This window comes from Saccopteryx leptura, chromosome 2 (assembly GCF_036850995.1).
Source record: "Saccopteryx leptura isolate mSacLep1 chromosome 2, mSacLep1_pri_phased_curated, whole genome shotgun sequence".
NCBI classification, from domain to species: Eukaryota; Metazoa; Chordata; class Mammalia; order Chiroptera; family Emballonuridae; genus Saccopteryx; species Saccopteryx leptura.
This window is the reverse complement of record NC_089504.1, coordinates 606787-622323: the sequence shown is the minus strand read 5'-3', so window position 1 is coordinate 622323 and position 15537 is coordinate 606787. Positions and strand designations below refer to the sequence as shown.

General features: G+C 59.7%; 1 protein-coding gene across 4 annotated transcripts in view; it reads right to left on the bottom strand.

Annotated features, from left to right (window-relative positions):
* Positions 1-15537, bottom strand: part of EXD3 (exonuclease 3'-5' domain containing 3) — an 82649-nt gene that overhangs the window by 65884 nt on the left and 1228 nt on the right. Inside the window, exon 2 of one of the 4 annotated variants that reach the window (XM_066366574.1) lies at positions 15194-15362. In XM_066366574.1, coding sequence (XP_066222671.1) covers positions 15194-15362 — 169 coding nt within the window. Of the gene's footprint in view, positions 1-3420; positions 3867-15193; positions 15363-15537 lie in introns of those variants that run through there. The other 3 variants (XM_066366573.1, XM_066366575.1, XM_066366576.1) reach the window with 3 other exon arrangements.

The window sequence follows — 15537 nt, the reverse complement described above, 5'->3', positions numbered from 1 at the left end:
CATGCTGGCCCCTGGGGGAGGGGAGGCTCCCAGGCTGACACAGGTCTCCAGTACCCGCTGACTTCCTGTCTGATGACACAGAAACGCAGAGCCTTGGGGAGGGAGGCATTATTTGAAGGATCACAAGCATGCTAAATGCCACTAGGCAGGGAGGGGCCGGGTCCCTGCTCCCCCTACCCAGGGCCACACATAGGAGGCCGGGTGGTAGGGGTCTGACCCTGAGGGACCTTCTGCCCACAGCTGGAAAGAGCTGTAGTGCCTTCAGGGTAATTCCAGGCCCCACAGTCGGCCCCGCTGGAGGGGACAGTGCATGAGAAAGGAGACAGACCCACAGAGACTCTGGTGCCCACGGGGGTGCCAGCGTGTCCCTGAGGCTCTGGTGCCCACGGGGGTGCCAGCGTGTCCCTGAGGCTCTGGTGCCCGTGGGGGTGCCAGCGTGTCCCTGAGGCTCTGGTGCCCGCGGGGGTGCCAGCGTGTCCCTGAGGCTCTGGTGCCCACGGGGGTGCCAGCGTGTCCCTGAGGCTCTGGTGCCCACGGGGGTGCCAGCGTGTCCCTGAGGCTCTGGTGCCCGCGGGGGTGCCAGCGTGTCCCTGAGGCTCTGGTGCCCATGGGGGTGCCAGCGTGTCCCTGAGGCTCTGGTGCCAGCGTGTCCCTGAGGCTCTGGTGCCCGTGGGGGTGGCAGCGTGTCCCTGAGGCTCTGGTGCCAGCGTGTCCCTGAGGCTCTGGTGCCCACGGGGGTGGCAGCGTGTCCCTGAGGCTCTGGTGCCAGCGTGTCCCTGAGGCTCTGGTGCCCACGGGGGTGGCAGCGTGTCCCTGAGGCTCTGGTGCCAGCGTGTCCCTGAGGCTCTGGTGCCCGTGGGGGTGGCAGCGTGTCCCTGAGGCTCTGGTGCCCACGGGGGTGGCAGCGTGTCCCTGAGGCTCTGGTGCCAGCGTGTCCCAGAGGCTCTGGTGCCCACGGGGGTGCCAGCGTGTCCCTGAGGCTCTGGTGCCCACGGGGGTGCCAGCGTGTCCCTGAGGCTCTGGTGCCAGCGTGTCCCTGAGGCTCTGGTGCCCACGGGGGTGGCAGCGTGTCCCTGAGGCTCTGGTGCCAGCGTGTCCCTGAGGCTCTGGTGCCCACGGGGGTGGCAGCGTGTCCCTGAGGCTCTGGTGCCAGCGTGTCCCTGAGGCTCTGGTGCCCACGGGGGTGGCAGCGTGTCCCTGAGGCTCTGGTGCCAGCGTGTCCCTGAGGCTCTGGTGCCCACGGGGGTGGCAGCGTGTCCCTGAGGCTCTGGTGCCCGTGGGGGTGCCAGCGTGTCCCTGAGGCTCTGGTGCCCACGGGGGTGCCAGCGTGTCCCTGAGGCTCTGGTGCCCGCGGGGGTGCCAGCGTGTCCCTGAGGCTCTGGTGCCAGCGGGGGTGCCAGCGTGTCCCTGAGGCTCTGGTGCCCGCGGGGGTGCCAGCGTGTCCCTGAGGCTCTGGTGCCCACGGGGGTGCCAGCGTGTCCCTGAGGCTCTGGTGCCCGTGGGGGTGCCAGCGTGTCCCTGAGGCTCTGGTGCCCACGGGGGTGCCAGCGTGTCCCTGAGGCTCTGGTGCCCGCGGGGGTGCCAGCGTGTCCCTGAGGCTCTGGTGCCCGTGGGGGTGCCAGCGTGTCCCTGAGGCTCTGGTGCCAGCGGGGGTGCCAGCGTGTCCCTGAGGCTCTGGTGCCCGCGGGGGTGCCAGCGTGTCCCTGAGGCTCTGGTGCCCGTGGGGGTGCCAGCGTGTCCCTGAGGCTCTGGTGCCAGCGGGGGTGCCAGCGTGTCCCTGAGGCTCTGGTGCCAGCGGGGGTGCCAGCGTGTCCCTGAGGCTCTGGTGCCCACGGGGGTGCCAGCGTGTCCCTGAGGCTCTGGTGCCCACGGGGGTGCCAGCGTGTCCCTGAGGCTCTGGTGCCCGTGGGGGTGCCAGCGTGTCCCTGAGGCTCTGGTGCCCACGGGGGTGCCAGCGTGTCCCTGAGGCTCTGGTGCCCGTGGGGGTGCCAGCGTGTCCCTGAGGCTCTGGTGCCCGTGGGGGTGCCAGCGTGTCCCTGAGGCTCTGGTGCCCACGGGGGTGCCAGCGTGTCCCTGAGGCTCTGGTGCCAGCGGGGGTGCCAGCGTGTCCCTGAGCGCAGGCCCATGCGGTTGGCAGGGGGTGAAATGCTAAGGGTGCTCGTTCCCTTGTCAGCCCCAACGGGCCAGGGCTGACCTCCAGAAGACCCCGAGGGGAGGCCTGCTCTGCCCACTCTCAGCAGAGCCCCAAGTGTGCCGTCCAGGCTGACATCGGTGTTGGCTCCACCCACCCACACACGGTGGGGACAGACACGCCACCCAGGGTGACACCCTGAGAGAGTGAGGTCTCCTGTCCAAAGGCCTGAAGATGTCCCATGTGCCACGTCCCCATGGGTACCACCTGCTACTCCCCAAAGCCTGAGCCCTGCCCCAAACACCCTGGGTCCCTCCATCTAAAATACTGGGTTTCTGTTGCCAAAGACACTGGATCCTTGTCACTTAAGACCTTAGGTCCCTTGAACCTCCAAGACCTTGAGTCCCCACTCTTGTCTCTGATTGGCCCAATGGCCAGAGAAGGACCCCCCCACAACATGATGGCCCAGTTTGGAGGCCACTGGGGGAACATCTGAGGACAGTGGGTGCCTGGAGCAGAGAGGTGTGCTGCAACTCGTGACCAGTTCTCAGGGTGGAAACAAGGAAACAGCTCTTGACTGATCACACCCACGGCCACAAAGTGAGGCTGCCTCCCTCTGGGGGCTCCTCATCCCCAACAAGTCAGGACACGGGCTGGCCCCTCCGTGGAGCCTCGGCGCAGGGCCGGCCTGGGCTCCCACGCTCACAGTGCCTGGCCGGGGCCTTTGTTTATCAGATGTTCCTGCTTCCTCCTCCCTCTCCCTCTTGGCAAGACAGATAAATGCCTTTGTGTCCATCCCGGAGCCCCGGCAGACCGTGTGGGTGCAGCGCCAGCACTCAGCACAGCGGGGTTCCCGCCAGCCCCGTGCACCCTGCCTCCCCCACACTGTGCCTCCTGTCCTGCTTCCTGAAGGGCCCTGAAGTCACAGCCAGTTCTCCGTGTCAGTCATCAAGCGAAGGGGACCACGTGTCCCGTACCCTGAGGCTGGGGGGTCCTGCACACCTGCCTCCACACTGCCCTAACCCCACACCAAGTCACAGCACCCAGCATCTCCCATCCGGGGTCCCTGTCTCGTGCACGCATGGGAATGCCATGCACAGAACCCCACACTTGTACACATACACGTGCCCCCACACACCCCACACCAGCCCGCATATACACCGCACAGGTACACACACATACACACCGACCCATGTCACACCCCACCCACGCACCCATCCCTGACAAGTGCAGCCCAGCTGGACCCAGGGCTGTGCGGCCCACGGACTCATCCATGGAGTAGCACTCACCACCAATGGGGTCACCACCAGCAGGGTCACCACCAACGGGGTCACCACCAACAGGGTCACCACCAGCGGGGTCACCACCAACGGGGTCACCACCAGCGGGGTCTCCAGGGTCCATCCTCAGGGCGGGGTCACCACCAGCGGGGTCACCACCAGCAGGGTCACCACCAGCGGGGTCACCACCAGCAGGGTCACCACCAGCGGGGTCACCACCAGCGGGGTCTCCAGGGTCCATCCTCAGGGCGGGGTCACCACCAGCGGGGTCACCACCAGCAGGGTCACCACCAGCGGGGTCACCACCAGCGGGGTCACCACCAGCGGGGTCACCACCAGCGGGGTCTCCAGGGTCCATCCTCAGGGCGGGGTCACCACCAGCGGGGTCTCCAGGGTCCATCCTCAGGGCGGGGTCACCACCAGCGGGGTCTCCAGGGTCCATCCTCAGGGCGGGGTCTCCAGGGTCCATCCTCAGGGCGGGCCGGCACAGGGGGGGCAGCAGGCAGCCTGAGGAGTGAAGAGGGACAAGTAAGCTCTGGGTTCCTAAGGAAGAAGGGACCCCACCGGGCAGGTCACACAAGGTTCGGAGGTGTGGGCGGTCCCGGTGGCCTTGGCTTCCTCCTCCGGAGCTTGGAGGGGGACCCGGGAGCTCATCCGCCCAGCACACCCGGCTCCAAGTCATCCGAGCCGGCATCAGCTGTTGCGCTTCCAGGTGGCCGACAGGTCCCCGGGGGCACGCATGCGACAGGACACGGGACACTCTCCCACACTGGTGCAGGGCGTCCTGTTTCCCTCCTGTCACCTGGCCACTGAGGCCTCAGACAGGCTTTCTGCTCGCTGCAGCCCCGCAGGGATCCCAGTGATACACAGCCTGCCGTGTGCGTCCGCGACCCCCACGCGGGCAGGGAGACAGGGCCCCGCCCAGAGGTTGCCGCCCCCAGGGGCTCCTTCCTCCTTCGGCTTTTCCTTCGGGTGTTACGTCCACATTTCTCAGGACTACGTGGCATGGTTACTTCCTGAGGGTCCTGTCTTGTGTGTGACTGCCCAGCTTCGAGGTAAGAGCTCACTGTTGAACCCCAGGGCCCCCCACACCAGGTGACATCCCAGAACAGTTCCGTGTCTTCGCTGACTCACTGCTGACAGGAGGCGCGTGCAGGACCACGTGAGCACTGTTCACAGCTGAGCGCGCCTGGACCACAGGGACTGCTCTTTCTTACCCAGATTGCTCTAGACTTTCGCTCAGGCCATGTGGAGTGACCAGTGCCCGGCCAGCTCTCCCAAGGCAAACAACATCAACCGGACAACATATTTTAGGCAGCTGGACATCAGGCAATACATGGCTGTGCTTCCTGACAGCAGGGCAGTGCCTGTGGGTCCCGGGGTTGCTGCCTCCCACGTGGGGGTGACCTCCCGGCCACGACCACTGTCCTGGAGCCTGGCATGCACAGCGTCCGGCCGACCAGAGGAGGTGGCACTCTGTGGAACAGACGGGACTATTCAGGATGCACCAGAAGTGTGTGTGAGCAATGCAGGACCCCCGAGGCAGCTGCCCCAGGGGTGAGATACTCACAGTCAAACAGCGGAGACCAGAGCAGCCAGCACCCCGGCATCTAGCTGAGTCTCCACAAAGTCCACACTTGGGGACCGTGCCTAGAGTGAGCCCTACTCTAGACTCTAGGGCTGATTGCCACAATCCAAAACCAAACCTCAATAAAATCCACGGGGGGCACTGCAGGACGAGTCCCACCTGACAAAGATCCACCCTCCCAAAATGTCAAGCCACAGCCCCCAGTTCACGGTGACCAGCTAGAAAGTCATTGCCGATCAGAATAAAAGTCAACATTCTTCAGAGGAAGAGACCAGAACCCAGAGTCTCGGCAACGTGTCGCTCTCAACCTTCCGAGAACGACATAAAAACCACAAGATTGACAGGAAAAGGACACGATGCATAGTGAAAGGGAAAAAAAATATTTATATTTATTTTTTATTCATTTTAGAGAGGAGAAAGTAGAGAGGAAGAGAGAGAGAGAAGGGGGTGGAGCAGGAAGCATCAACTCCCCTATGTGTCTTGACCAGGCAAGCCAGGATTTTGAACCGGCGACCTCAGCATTTCCAGGTCGACGCTTTATCCACTCACTGCGCCTGCACAGGTCAGGTCAAAAGGGGAAAAGGGTATTTAAAAAGTGAGTGATAGCCTGACCTGTTGGATTTAGCAGACTAACACAGGGGTCCCCAAACTACGGCCCGCGGGCCACATGCGGCCCCCTGAGACCATTTATCCGGCCCTCGCAGCACTTCTGGAAGGGGCATCTCTTTCATTGGTGGTCAGTGAGAGGAGCATAGTTCCCATTGAAATATTGGTCAGTTTGTTGATTTAAATTTACTTGTTCTTTATTTTAAATATTGTATTTGTTCCCATTTTGTTTTTTACTTTAAAATAAGATATGTGCAGTGTGCATGGGGATTTGTTCATAGTTTTTTTTACAGTCCGGCCCTCCAATGGTCTGAGGGACAGTGAACTGGCCCCCTGTGTAAAAAGTTTGGGGACCCCTGCTCTAACATAACCACTGTGGGTTAAAAGAAGGGGTGAAAAACACGCTCAGAAGTTAAAGGAAAATACAGACTTTAAGAGTAAATGCAGGCCCTGGCCGGTTGGCTCAGTGGTAGAGCGTCGGCCTGGCGTGCAGGGGTCCCGGGTTCGATTCCCGGCCAGGGCACACAGGAGAGGCGCCCATCTGCTTCTCCACCCCTCTCCCTCTCCTTCCTCTCTGTCTCTCTCTTCCCCTCCCGCAGCTGAGGCTCCATTGGAGCAAAGATGGCCCAGGCGCTGCGGATGGCTCCTTGGCCTCTGCCCCAGGCGCTGGAGTGGCTCTGGTAGCGGCAGAGCGACGCCCCGGAGGGGCAGAGCATCGCCCCCTGGTGGGCAGAGCGTCGCCCCCTGGTGGGCGTGCCGGGTGGATCTCGGTCGGGCGCATGCGGGAGTCTGACTGTCTCTCCCCGTTTCTAGCTTCAGAAAAATACAAAAAAAAAAAAAGAGTAAATGCAGAGGGTTAAATGGAAATTGTTGGCTCAGTGGTAGAGCGTCGGCCTAGCGTGCAGGGGTCCCGGGTTCGATTCCCGGCCAGGGCACACAGGAGAAGCGCCCATTTGCTTCTCCACCCCTCCGCCGTGCCTTCCTCTCTGTCTCTCTCTTCCCCTCCCGCAGCCGAGGCTCCATTGGAGCAAAGATGGCCCGGGCGCTGGGGATGGCTCTGTGGCCTCTGCCTCAGGCGCTAGAGTGGCTCTGGTCGCAACATGGCGACGCCCAGGATGGGCAGAGCATCGCCCCTTGGTGGGCAGAGCTTCGCCCCATGGTGGGCGTGCCGGGTGGATCCCGGTCTGGTGCATGCAGGAGTCTGTCTGACTGTCTCTCCCTGTTTCCAGCTTCAGAAAAATGCAAAAAATAAATAAATAAGTAAAAATAAAAAAATAAAGTTAAATGGAAACTATATATATAAGGTCTACCGGAAAGTTCTGTCCGTTTCTATCACAACAAGTTTCGACACGTAAGCACATGTTTATTTGGTGCATGTGTGCCTCTCTATTTTTATCACTTAATGTATACATACTGACGTAGCAAATTAACTAAAACAAAGTTGATTCACGTTAGCCTTATGTGGGAAGCCATAGTGTACCCATGGCTACTGATAAAGTTCATTTACGCCACTGTGATTTTTACGAATTTCAACAAGGAAGAAATGCTACAGAAGCATGTCCGTCGCATCCACCATATTCCCCGGACTTAGCACCCTCTGACTATCACTTGTTTTTGTCCTTACAAAATTTTTTGAAGGGCAAAAAATTCAAAATGAAGAAGATATCAAACAAGCACTGGTTCAATTTTTCGCATCAAAAGATAAAACATTTTTCAAAAATGGGATATACAAATTGCCCTCATGTTGGCAAGAAATCATTAATACTAATGGCAATTATATTATTTAATAAAGTTTATTGACAGTAAGAAAAATTTGTATTTTGTTTTATTCCAAAAACAGACAGAACTTTCCGGTAGACCTTATATAAAAGAGCGACATGGTAATTCTCCAGCAGAAAGTAGAATCGCCAAAATGAAGAATTCACTGAGCGGGCTGGACAGCAGGCTGGGGGTGGCAGAGGAGACAGATCAAAGGAAACGGCCCAATCGAAAGAACTCGGGGAAGAGATGAAAGAAAAGATGACACCACCACCTCACCGCTGCACTTTCTGCAGCGCCACCATTAACGCAACCTTCTGATAGCAGCACAACGCCTCTCTCCGTCTGTTCAAATAAGCCCGAAAGCATCACTCATGCTTAGACACAGCTCTTCTCAAGCCTGTGCCCTCCCTCCGGTCTCCAACTGTGACGCTGGACATGGAAGGGGCAGTCCTGCTCCACAGGCCCCACCCCTGAGGCCCTCTGACCTCGCAGGGAGGGTGACTAGGGCTTGCCAGGGGCCCCCCGCAGAGAGCCAGCTAAACGCTAGGTTGCGGTGGGTGGGGTCAGCTTGCAGCTGCGCCCATGCTTCCAGGGCGTGGCCAGGCTGGGTCCAGTCATTTAAAACGGAGGGGAAAGCCCTGGCCCTGGCTGGGTAGCTCAGTTAGCTAGAATGTCATGCCCACACACCAAGGTCAGGGTTCAATACCCGGTCAGCGCACACACAGGAAGCCACCAGTGAATGTACAACTAAGTGGAACAACAAATCGATGCTCCTCTCTCTCTTTCCCTAAAACAAATTTTTAAGAAAATTAAAACTTAGAACGGATGGGGATGCCAGCAGGGGGCGCTCACACCCTTCCTCATGTCAGTTACAGACCCAGGGAGAAGAGGCCACCTTGCAGGTCCCCAGGCTTTTATATCCAGCAGGAGGGCCACCTTCTTCCTCCCCGCAGCTCAGAGAGCGTGGCACCACCTCCCTGAGCTCCCCTTTCCTCCAGTGGAGGGTCTTTTATACCCAGCAGGAGGGCCACCTTCTTCCTCCCCGCAGCTCAGAGAGCGTGGCACCACCCCCCTGAGCTCCCCTTTCCTCCAGTGGAGGGTCTGCAGGGTCGTCCCAGCAGGAGGGCCACCTTCTTCCTCCCCGAAGCTCAGAGAGCATGGCACCACCCCCCTGAGCTCCCCTTTCCTCCAGTGGAGGGTCTTTTATACCCAGCAGGAGGGCCACCTTCTTCCTCCCTGCAGCTCAGAGAGCGTGGCACCACTTCCCTGAGCTCCTCTTTCCTCCAGTGGAGGGTCTTTTATACCCAGCAGGAGGGCCACCTTCTTCCTCCCCGCAGCTCAGAGAGCGTGGCACCACCTCCCTGAGCTCCCCTTTCCTCCAGTGGAGGGTCTTTTATACCCAGCAGGAGGGCCACCTTCTTCCTCCCCGCAGCTCAGAGAGCGTGGCACCACCTCCCTGAGCTCCCTTTTCCTCCAGTGGAGGGTCTTTTATACCCAGCAGGAGGGCCACCTTCTTCCTCCCCGAAGCTCAGAGAGCATGGCACCACCCCCCTGAGCTCCCCTTTCCTCCAGTGGAGGGTCTTTTATACCCAGCAGGAGGGCCACCTTCTTCCTCCCTGCAGCTCAGAGAGCGTGGCACCACTTCCCTGAGCTCCTCTTTCCTCCAGTGGAGGGTCTTTTATACCCAGCAGGAGGGCCACCTTCTTCCTCCCCGCAGCTCAGAGAGCGTGGCACCACCTCCCTGAGCTCCCCTTTCCTCCAGTGGAGGGTCTTTTATACCCAGCAGGAGGGCCACCTTCTTCCTCCCCGCAGCTCAGAGAGCGTGGCACCACCTCCCTGAGCTCCCCTTTCCTCCAGTGGAGGGTCTGCAGGGTCGTCCTAGCCCTCCACCCTCCAGCTCCCTCCTTTTCCTTCATAAAGCGAGGGTCCTGTCCTTTGTCTGCATGCTTGTCCCGAGCTGTGGACCTCTGCTGTTCCCAAATAAACCCATTCTGCAGTAAAAGAGCTGACTTTCATTTTTAAAGTCCAGAGTCAACACCACTGTTTGACATTTCTGGAACCCTTGACACTTTCTAGAACATTCTCTTAGCCTATGTCCATCCACCCACCCACCCACGCAAGCAGCAAACCCCCACGGGCAGCAAGCTCCTGGCAGGGTGGGGAGGCCACAGGAGTGCGGCGTGGGCCTGCATCCCCTGGACACAGGACAGCGGTGAGGACCGGCAAACGGCGTGATGCTGGGGGTGGGGTTCAACACCTGTTTCTCTCCCGTGAAAAAACACAGGTTCAAATGCCCATGTCCTCTGTCACTGACTGAGCCGTTTCAGTCATTGAAATAAACCGCAAATGGTGGCTCCTCAGCCTGGCATCTTCCCTGGGTTCCGCTGTAGGCAGGCGCCCTGGGCTGCCCTGTTGACCTGTGTCCCCGAGAGCTTCTCAAGGGAGGACAGTGGCCTTGTGGCAGGTCCTGCTCAGAGCCTTCCCCGCTCAGGACTGAGTGGATGCACACCTCCCAGCACCAGGCCCCAGGCCCCCCACCTCAGTGGCTACTACCCCAAACCACTGGCCTACGGGGCTCCTCACTCCTCCTCCTAGTGAGGCCAGCATGGGAGGAGCCCTGACCCAGCAGCGCTGTGTCCACGTGTGACCCACCCGGCCCCTCACGGTCAGCCTCCCTGCACAGGAGCCACGTTCAGGACAAACGGCCACGGCCCTGCTGGCCCCCTTCTCTGCTGGTCAGCCCAGGAAGGGACACAACAACCAGATGCCTCTTCTGTGAGCCGGGCCACCCTCTCTCACTCTCAGCGGGGGTGGAAACCTACAGCATCCAGACCGCTCCCTCCCTGTCGGGCCATCTTCCACTTCTCCAAGTGTGGCAGCCTGTGTCCAGCCAGCGTGGCTGCGTTCTCAGGCCAGCCCCCGGGCAGTGATGAACCCAGACCCTCCTTGAGAAATGCCCAAGGCCGTCACAACTCAGCTCAACTCTCCTTAGACGACCTCAGCCCTGTTCCCAAGCCCTGGAATCCACGATCCACCCAGCGCAAGGGCAGGAACAGCTGGCCAGGACCAAGTTCACACTCAGCTCAAGGCAGACGTTTAAATCAACCTCATTTAAAATGAAAAAAAAAAAAAAAAAATTCTGCTTGGAGTCCAAGTTGTCTTAGCTGGAAATGTGGTGCTGGGTTTGCAGCCCGCCTCAGAACCAGGGGTCTTCAGGGCTAACCTTCCCTGGGCCGGCCTCTGGACCCGCCAGGGTGAGCGCCTCCCAGCACCCCTGGGATCCCACTTGAAATGAACAGCCAACATGTGCAACTCATTTGAGAGTCGTGTTTTTTTAGGCAGGGTGGCTAGCCCAAGCCAGATCCTTGCTGAGAATCTGCAGATGGAACCTCTGTCTCAAAAAGCCCTGCTCACCCCAGAGGCCCCTTCTCCTCAGAGCTGAGCCGGGGGAGGGAGCCCCTGGACCAGGGCAAAGCCCCCTGCAGAGAAGCAGTCTCAGCCCCAGAGGAGAGCACAGGCAGTTTCCAGAGACATACACCTTGCAGGCCAGACTGTTGCCGCTTGAGAGCCAGCTGGGGGGGCCCACCTGGGAACTGGTGGGGCCAAGCCTAACCCAGGCCAACCACACCCAGCATCGGCTACGGGGCCAGGACCCCCAGATGTGCCAGCCTCGTGCCCACAAGGCCTCCAGCTCCAAGGCCAAGGGGCTGGGTCTCTGGGTGCAGAATCTTCCCATACCCCACCTCTCAACCAGGCTTGGAGGGAGCTCACCAGGACTCAATAGGGTCACCCTCCCAGGGACATCACCTCTTCTGGATAGAACCTCCACCATATCCTGTACAGTCCAGGGTGGGGTCCCAGCCCAGCCCCGCCATGGGGTAAGTGGAGGCCATTAAACACCACATGATAGGAAAAGTCCTCCCAGTGTGGCACAAACTATCTAACTGAAGCGACCGTGTGGCAGGGTGTGCTGAAGGCCCCCTGTCAGAACTGAGTGGGAGGAACGCATGGACCCTCAGGCCTCCTCCCGACTCCTGGGCACCTGGGTGCAGACTGCTAGTTCTTGGTATTTTCTGTTTTATTTCTTGGATTCTCTAAATATTATACAATGAACATGCTCCAATTTGTACTTTTTTTTACCTTTTCAAGAAATGTTTGTTTTACTGATTTTGGGCGGGGGGTTTGCTTGTTTATTTTACAGGGACAGAGAGAGAGTCAGAGAGGGATAGATAGGGACAGACAGACAGGAACGGAGAGAGATGAGAAACATCAATCATCAGTTTTTCATTGCGTCACCTTAGTTTTTCATTGATTACTTTCTCATATGTGCCTTGACCGTGGGCCTTCAGCAGACCGAGTACCCCTTGCTCGAGCCAGAGACCTTGGGTCCAAGCTGGTGAGCTTTGCTCAAACCAGATGAGCCCACACTCAAGCTGGCGACCTCGGGGTCTCAAACCCGGGTCCTCCGCATCCCAGTCCGACGCTCTATCCGCTGCGCCACTGACTGGTCACGCTGGGTTACTGATTTTTAGAGAGGAAGAGAGAGAAACAGGAATGCCTATCTGCTCCTGTATGTACCCTGACCACAGATCGAACAGGCAACCTCTGCACTTTGGGATGATGCTGCCAACTGTGCTATATGGCCAGAGCCCCAGAGTTATTTTTAAAAGTTAAAAGAAATGACAATAGAATCTTTAGATGGTGCCACCTATCACCCTCCATGAGCTTGGCCATGACAGGCGTGTAAGACCATTCCCGGCCATGGTCCATGGCCTCCCGGGCTCCAGCTGGGCCCTGGCGGTTGGTCTAACAGCTCTGAACCTGTCTTCACAGTTACCTATCACTGCGAAACAGGTGGTCCCACCTGTGGGGCCAGGAGTCCTGCTCGGGGTCTCTGGGGGCTGCAGCTAGGATAGGCAGGGGACCCGCATCCCAGAAAGCACCCTCACCATGCACAACTGGGAGCTACTAGTTAGTGCCGGCTGGCGGGACCTTCCTCAGCCTGTTTGGGGTCTGTGATGCTGTCACCTGCTCTGACTCTCTGCTCTAAGGTCCGTTCTGATAGGCTGCACAGCTAGGGAGACGTCCAACTTCTAGGGGAGGAGTCTATATTTGTTACGTGATCTCAGTGTGCACACTGTGAATCTCGTCTACAGTGTGGTCGGTCTCTTATTTCCTTCATGTCCTGGGTTTCCTTCGCTGCTTTTCCTTAGTCTTGTCAGGCTGATTTCCAGCGATCTTTGGAATATCCGATTCTTGCTCATTTGATTGACATCTGTGCTTCAGGATTAACCCCAGAGAGGGGGAGGGCCCTTGAGGGAGCAAGAATGTTCTTGGGAGAGGCAGATCTGTGGGTGCAGACACTCAGGGGGTCCCCTTCTGGCCGCTTCCATCTCTCTGGGAAGTGGGGAGCCAGGACCTGGACTGGCAGGCCGATGGGGTGGAGAGGGGGACCAGGAGAGAGGATGAGGAAGGAACCAGGCCTTGGGAGGAGCCAGTGAGCGGAGCAGACCTACGTGTCTCCCATGAGGCTTGAGGTCAAGATGGACAGATACTGGTCAGCACCGCCAGGCTTCTCCAGCCCAGAGGAGGAAACAAGAAGCCTCGGTGGGGGAGGGACTGTCGGGGGGAGGGGGAGAATGGGAGGTGTGGGGGCTGCAAGAGGACCGCTAGGTGGGACGGTGGGGCCGTGAGAGGGGCAATAGTGCGGGGAGCATACAGTTGGAGGAGGTCAGGCCTTAGAGGCTGTGAGGCAAAAATACTGAGACAGGACAGTGACCCTCAGCAAACACTGTTGGGAGATGAGGGAGGATGGGGGAGTGGGAGGTGTGGTCTGGTGATGTGAGCACCCATTCTGGTGAATTTGGGAAAGAGAGGAGTTTGGGAAACTCCGAGTCTCCACAGGTGGGCGAGCAGGGTCCTCAGTGGGCACAGGCTTATAAACATGTACTGAGCAGGCCCTGGCAGGTTGGCTCAGTGGTAGAGCATCAGTCCAGCATGTGGAAGTCCCAGGTTCGATTCCCAGCCAGGGCACACAGGAGAAGCGCCCATCTGCTTCTCCACCCCTCCCCTCTCCTTCCTCTCTGTCTCTCTCTTCCCCTCCCGCAGCCAAGGCTCCATTGGAGCAAAGTTGGCCCGGGTGCTGAGGATGGCTCCATGGCCTCTGCCTCAGGCGCTAGAATGGCTCTGGTCGCAACAGAGCGACGCCCCAGATGGGTAGAGCATCACCCCCTGGTGGGCATGCCGGGTGGATCCCGGTCAGGTGCATGCGGGAGTCTGTCTGACTGCCTCCCCGTTTCCAACTTCAGAAAAATACAAAACAAACAAATAAACAAAAAGGCATGTACTGAGCAGAACAGCTGTACAGGTGCCCTTACACGCAGCTCAGCGGTATCACCTCAGTAACTTCTCACCATAGCCCTCCGAGGTGCGCTCTCATCATCCCCACCCCACAGGCAAGGAAGCCAAGTCTCAGAGAGCCGGCTCAGGGTCACAGAGGGAAAGAGACACAGCCATAGCTGAGCGGCACGGCTCCCAGGTCACAGCCCACCCATCAGACAGACACAACAGGGGAAGGAGGGCGGCCAGCTTGGAAGGAGCCGCGGGTCTGAGTTACAGCTGAACCAGCACGCCATCCAGGACACAAGCCTCCCCTGGACCCCGGAGGCCACGAGGGTCTTCTATGCAGGTACAAGGCCCTACACAACCTGTCTGCAGGAGCGTTTCTGGGGCTGGGTGCAGTGGTAAATAATTTTGTACATCAACTTGGTGAGGCCACGGTGCCCAGCTAGTTGGTGAAACATAGTCACACGTTGCTGTGAAAGTATTTTTTAGATGAGGTGAACATTGAAAACAGGGTAGGAACGCAGATCCACTTCCCCAGGGTTGAACGCAGATCCTCATCCCACCAGTTGAAGGCTCTCAGAGAGAAAAAGACTGAGGCTCCCTGGGGGGAGAGGGAATTCGGCCTCCGGACGGCCTTAGCCTTGAGCGGCAGCGGCAGCTCTGCCGGGGTCGCCAGCCTGCCACCCGCCACCCACAACTGCTTGAAGTCGAAGCAGCGCCCCCTCTCTGCGCAGGCGCTGGGGGACCCTCCCCATCCCGGGCCAGTGAAAGTGGGGAACGGAGGAGTCGCGGCCAGCAGGGGGAGATGGCCTCCACGTCCATCGCCGGCCTCCCAGGCCAGCCACCCGCGCTCAGCAGCAGCAGCTCCACCGGCGAGAAGCCGTCCCCCCTCCCTGACCTCTCGCTTTCCTCCAGTGACTTTCGTTCAAAACAAACCTCTCCCCACTTCCTCTTTTTTTCTCTCCATAAAATAGCATTCCTCTGTGTTGCCGGGCTTGCTTCGCTATGCGCTTGCTTGTCCTAAATAGCAATCCTTAGCTGTTTCCAAATAAACTCGTTTTGGCAGGTCAACACATCTTGATTGTTAAGGTCATCAGGGTCCTTCTGCCCATCACGCCGTGGGGGCGACCCGGCGGGGTTCGGGGTTCGGGCTCTTGGCTGAAAGGTGGCGAGGCTGGGGAGGGCGGCGGGGACAGGGGACATGGAGCACGTGAAAGGCGGTCCCCAGAAGTGTGGCTGCGGCGCTGCTGCCCCCAGCTTTTCCCCGGGATCCCCGGGGCCGCCCTCGGAGCCCGTTCCCGGTGTCCCCACCTGGGGGCGGAGGGGAGCCGGGCCTGCCCCTGGGGTCCCTGCAGCGGTGTCCCTCTGCAGCGCTGGCCGCTGGCGTGGGAAACCATTGGGTCCGTGGCCCAGACGTGCTCCGGCGCAGCCCAGCGGACCGGAGCCCGCCCCACCTCGGCCCGCACCCCGGGGGTCGCTCACCAGGGCCCGCGGAGTCCACCCGGAACCTTGGCCCAACAACGGCAGCGGCGGCAGCAACGGATCCGGACGGCTTTCTCCGGGGCACCCAGCCGGGAGAGCGCTGCGCGGAGCGTACGGCGAAGCCCGGGGAGGGCGGGGCCCCAGCTGAAATGGGCGGTCCGGAGCGGGACTGACAGAGAAGGGGCGTGGTTATCTTCGGAGGGGCGGGCCGATCGTTGGGGCGTGGTCAGGGCGTGCCCCCTGTCTGTGAGGGGCGGGGTCAGATCCCAGAGGGGCGGGTCACTGGCTGGGCGGGGTCTGGGCGGGGCTTCACGAGGAAGGGCGGGGCCTCTCTGCAGCCAGGG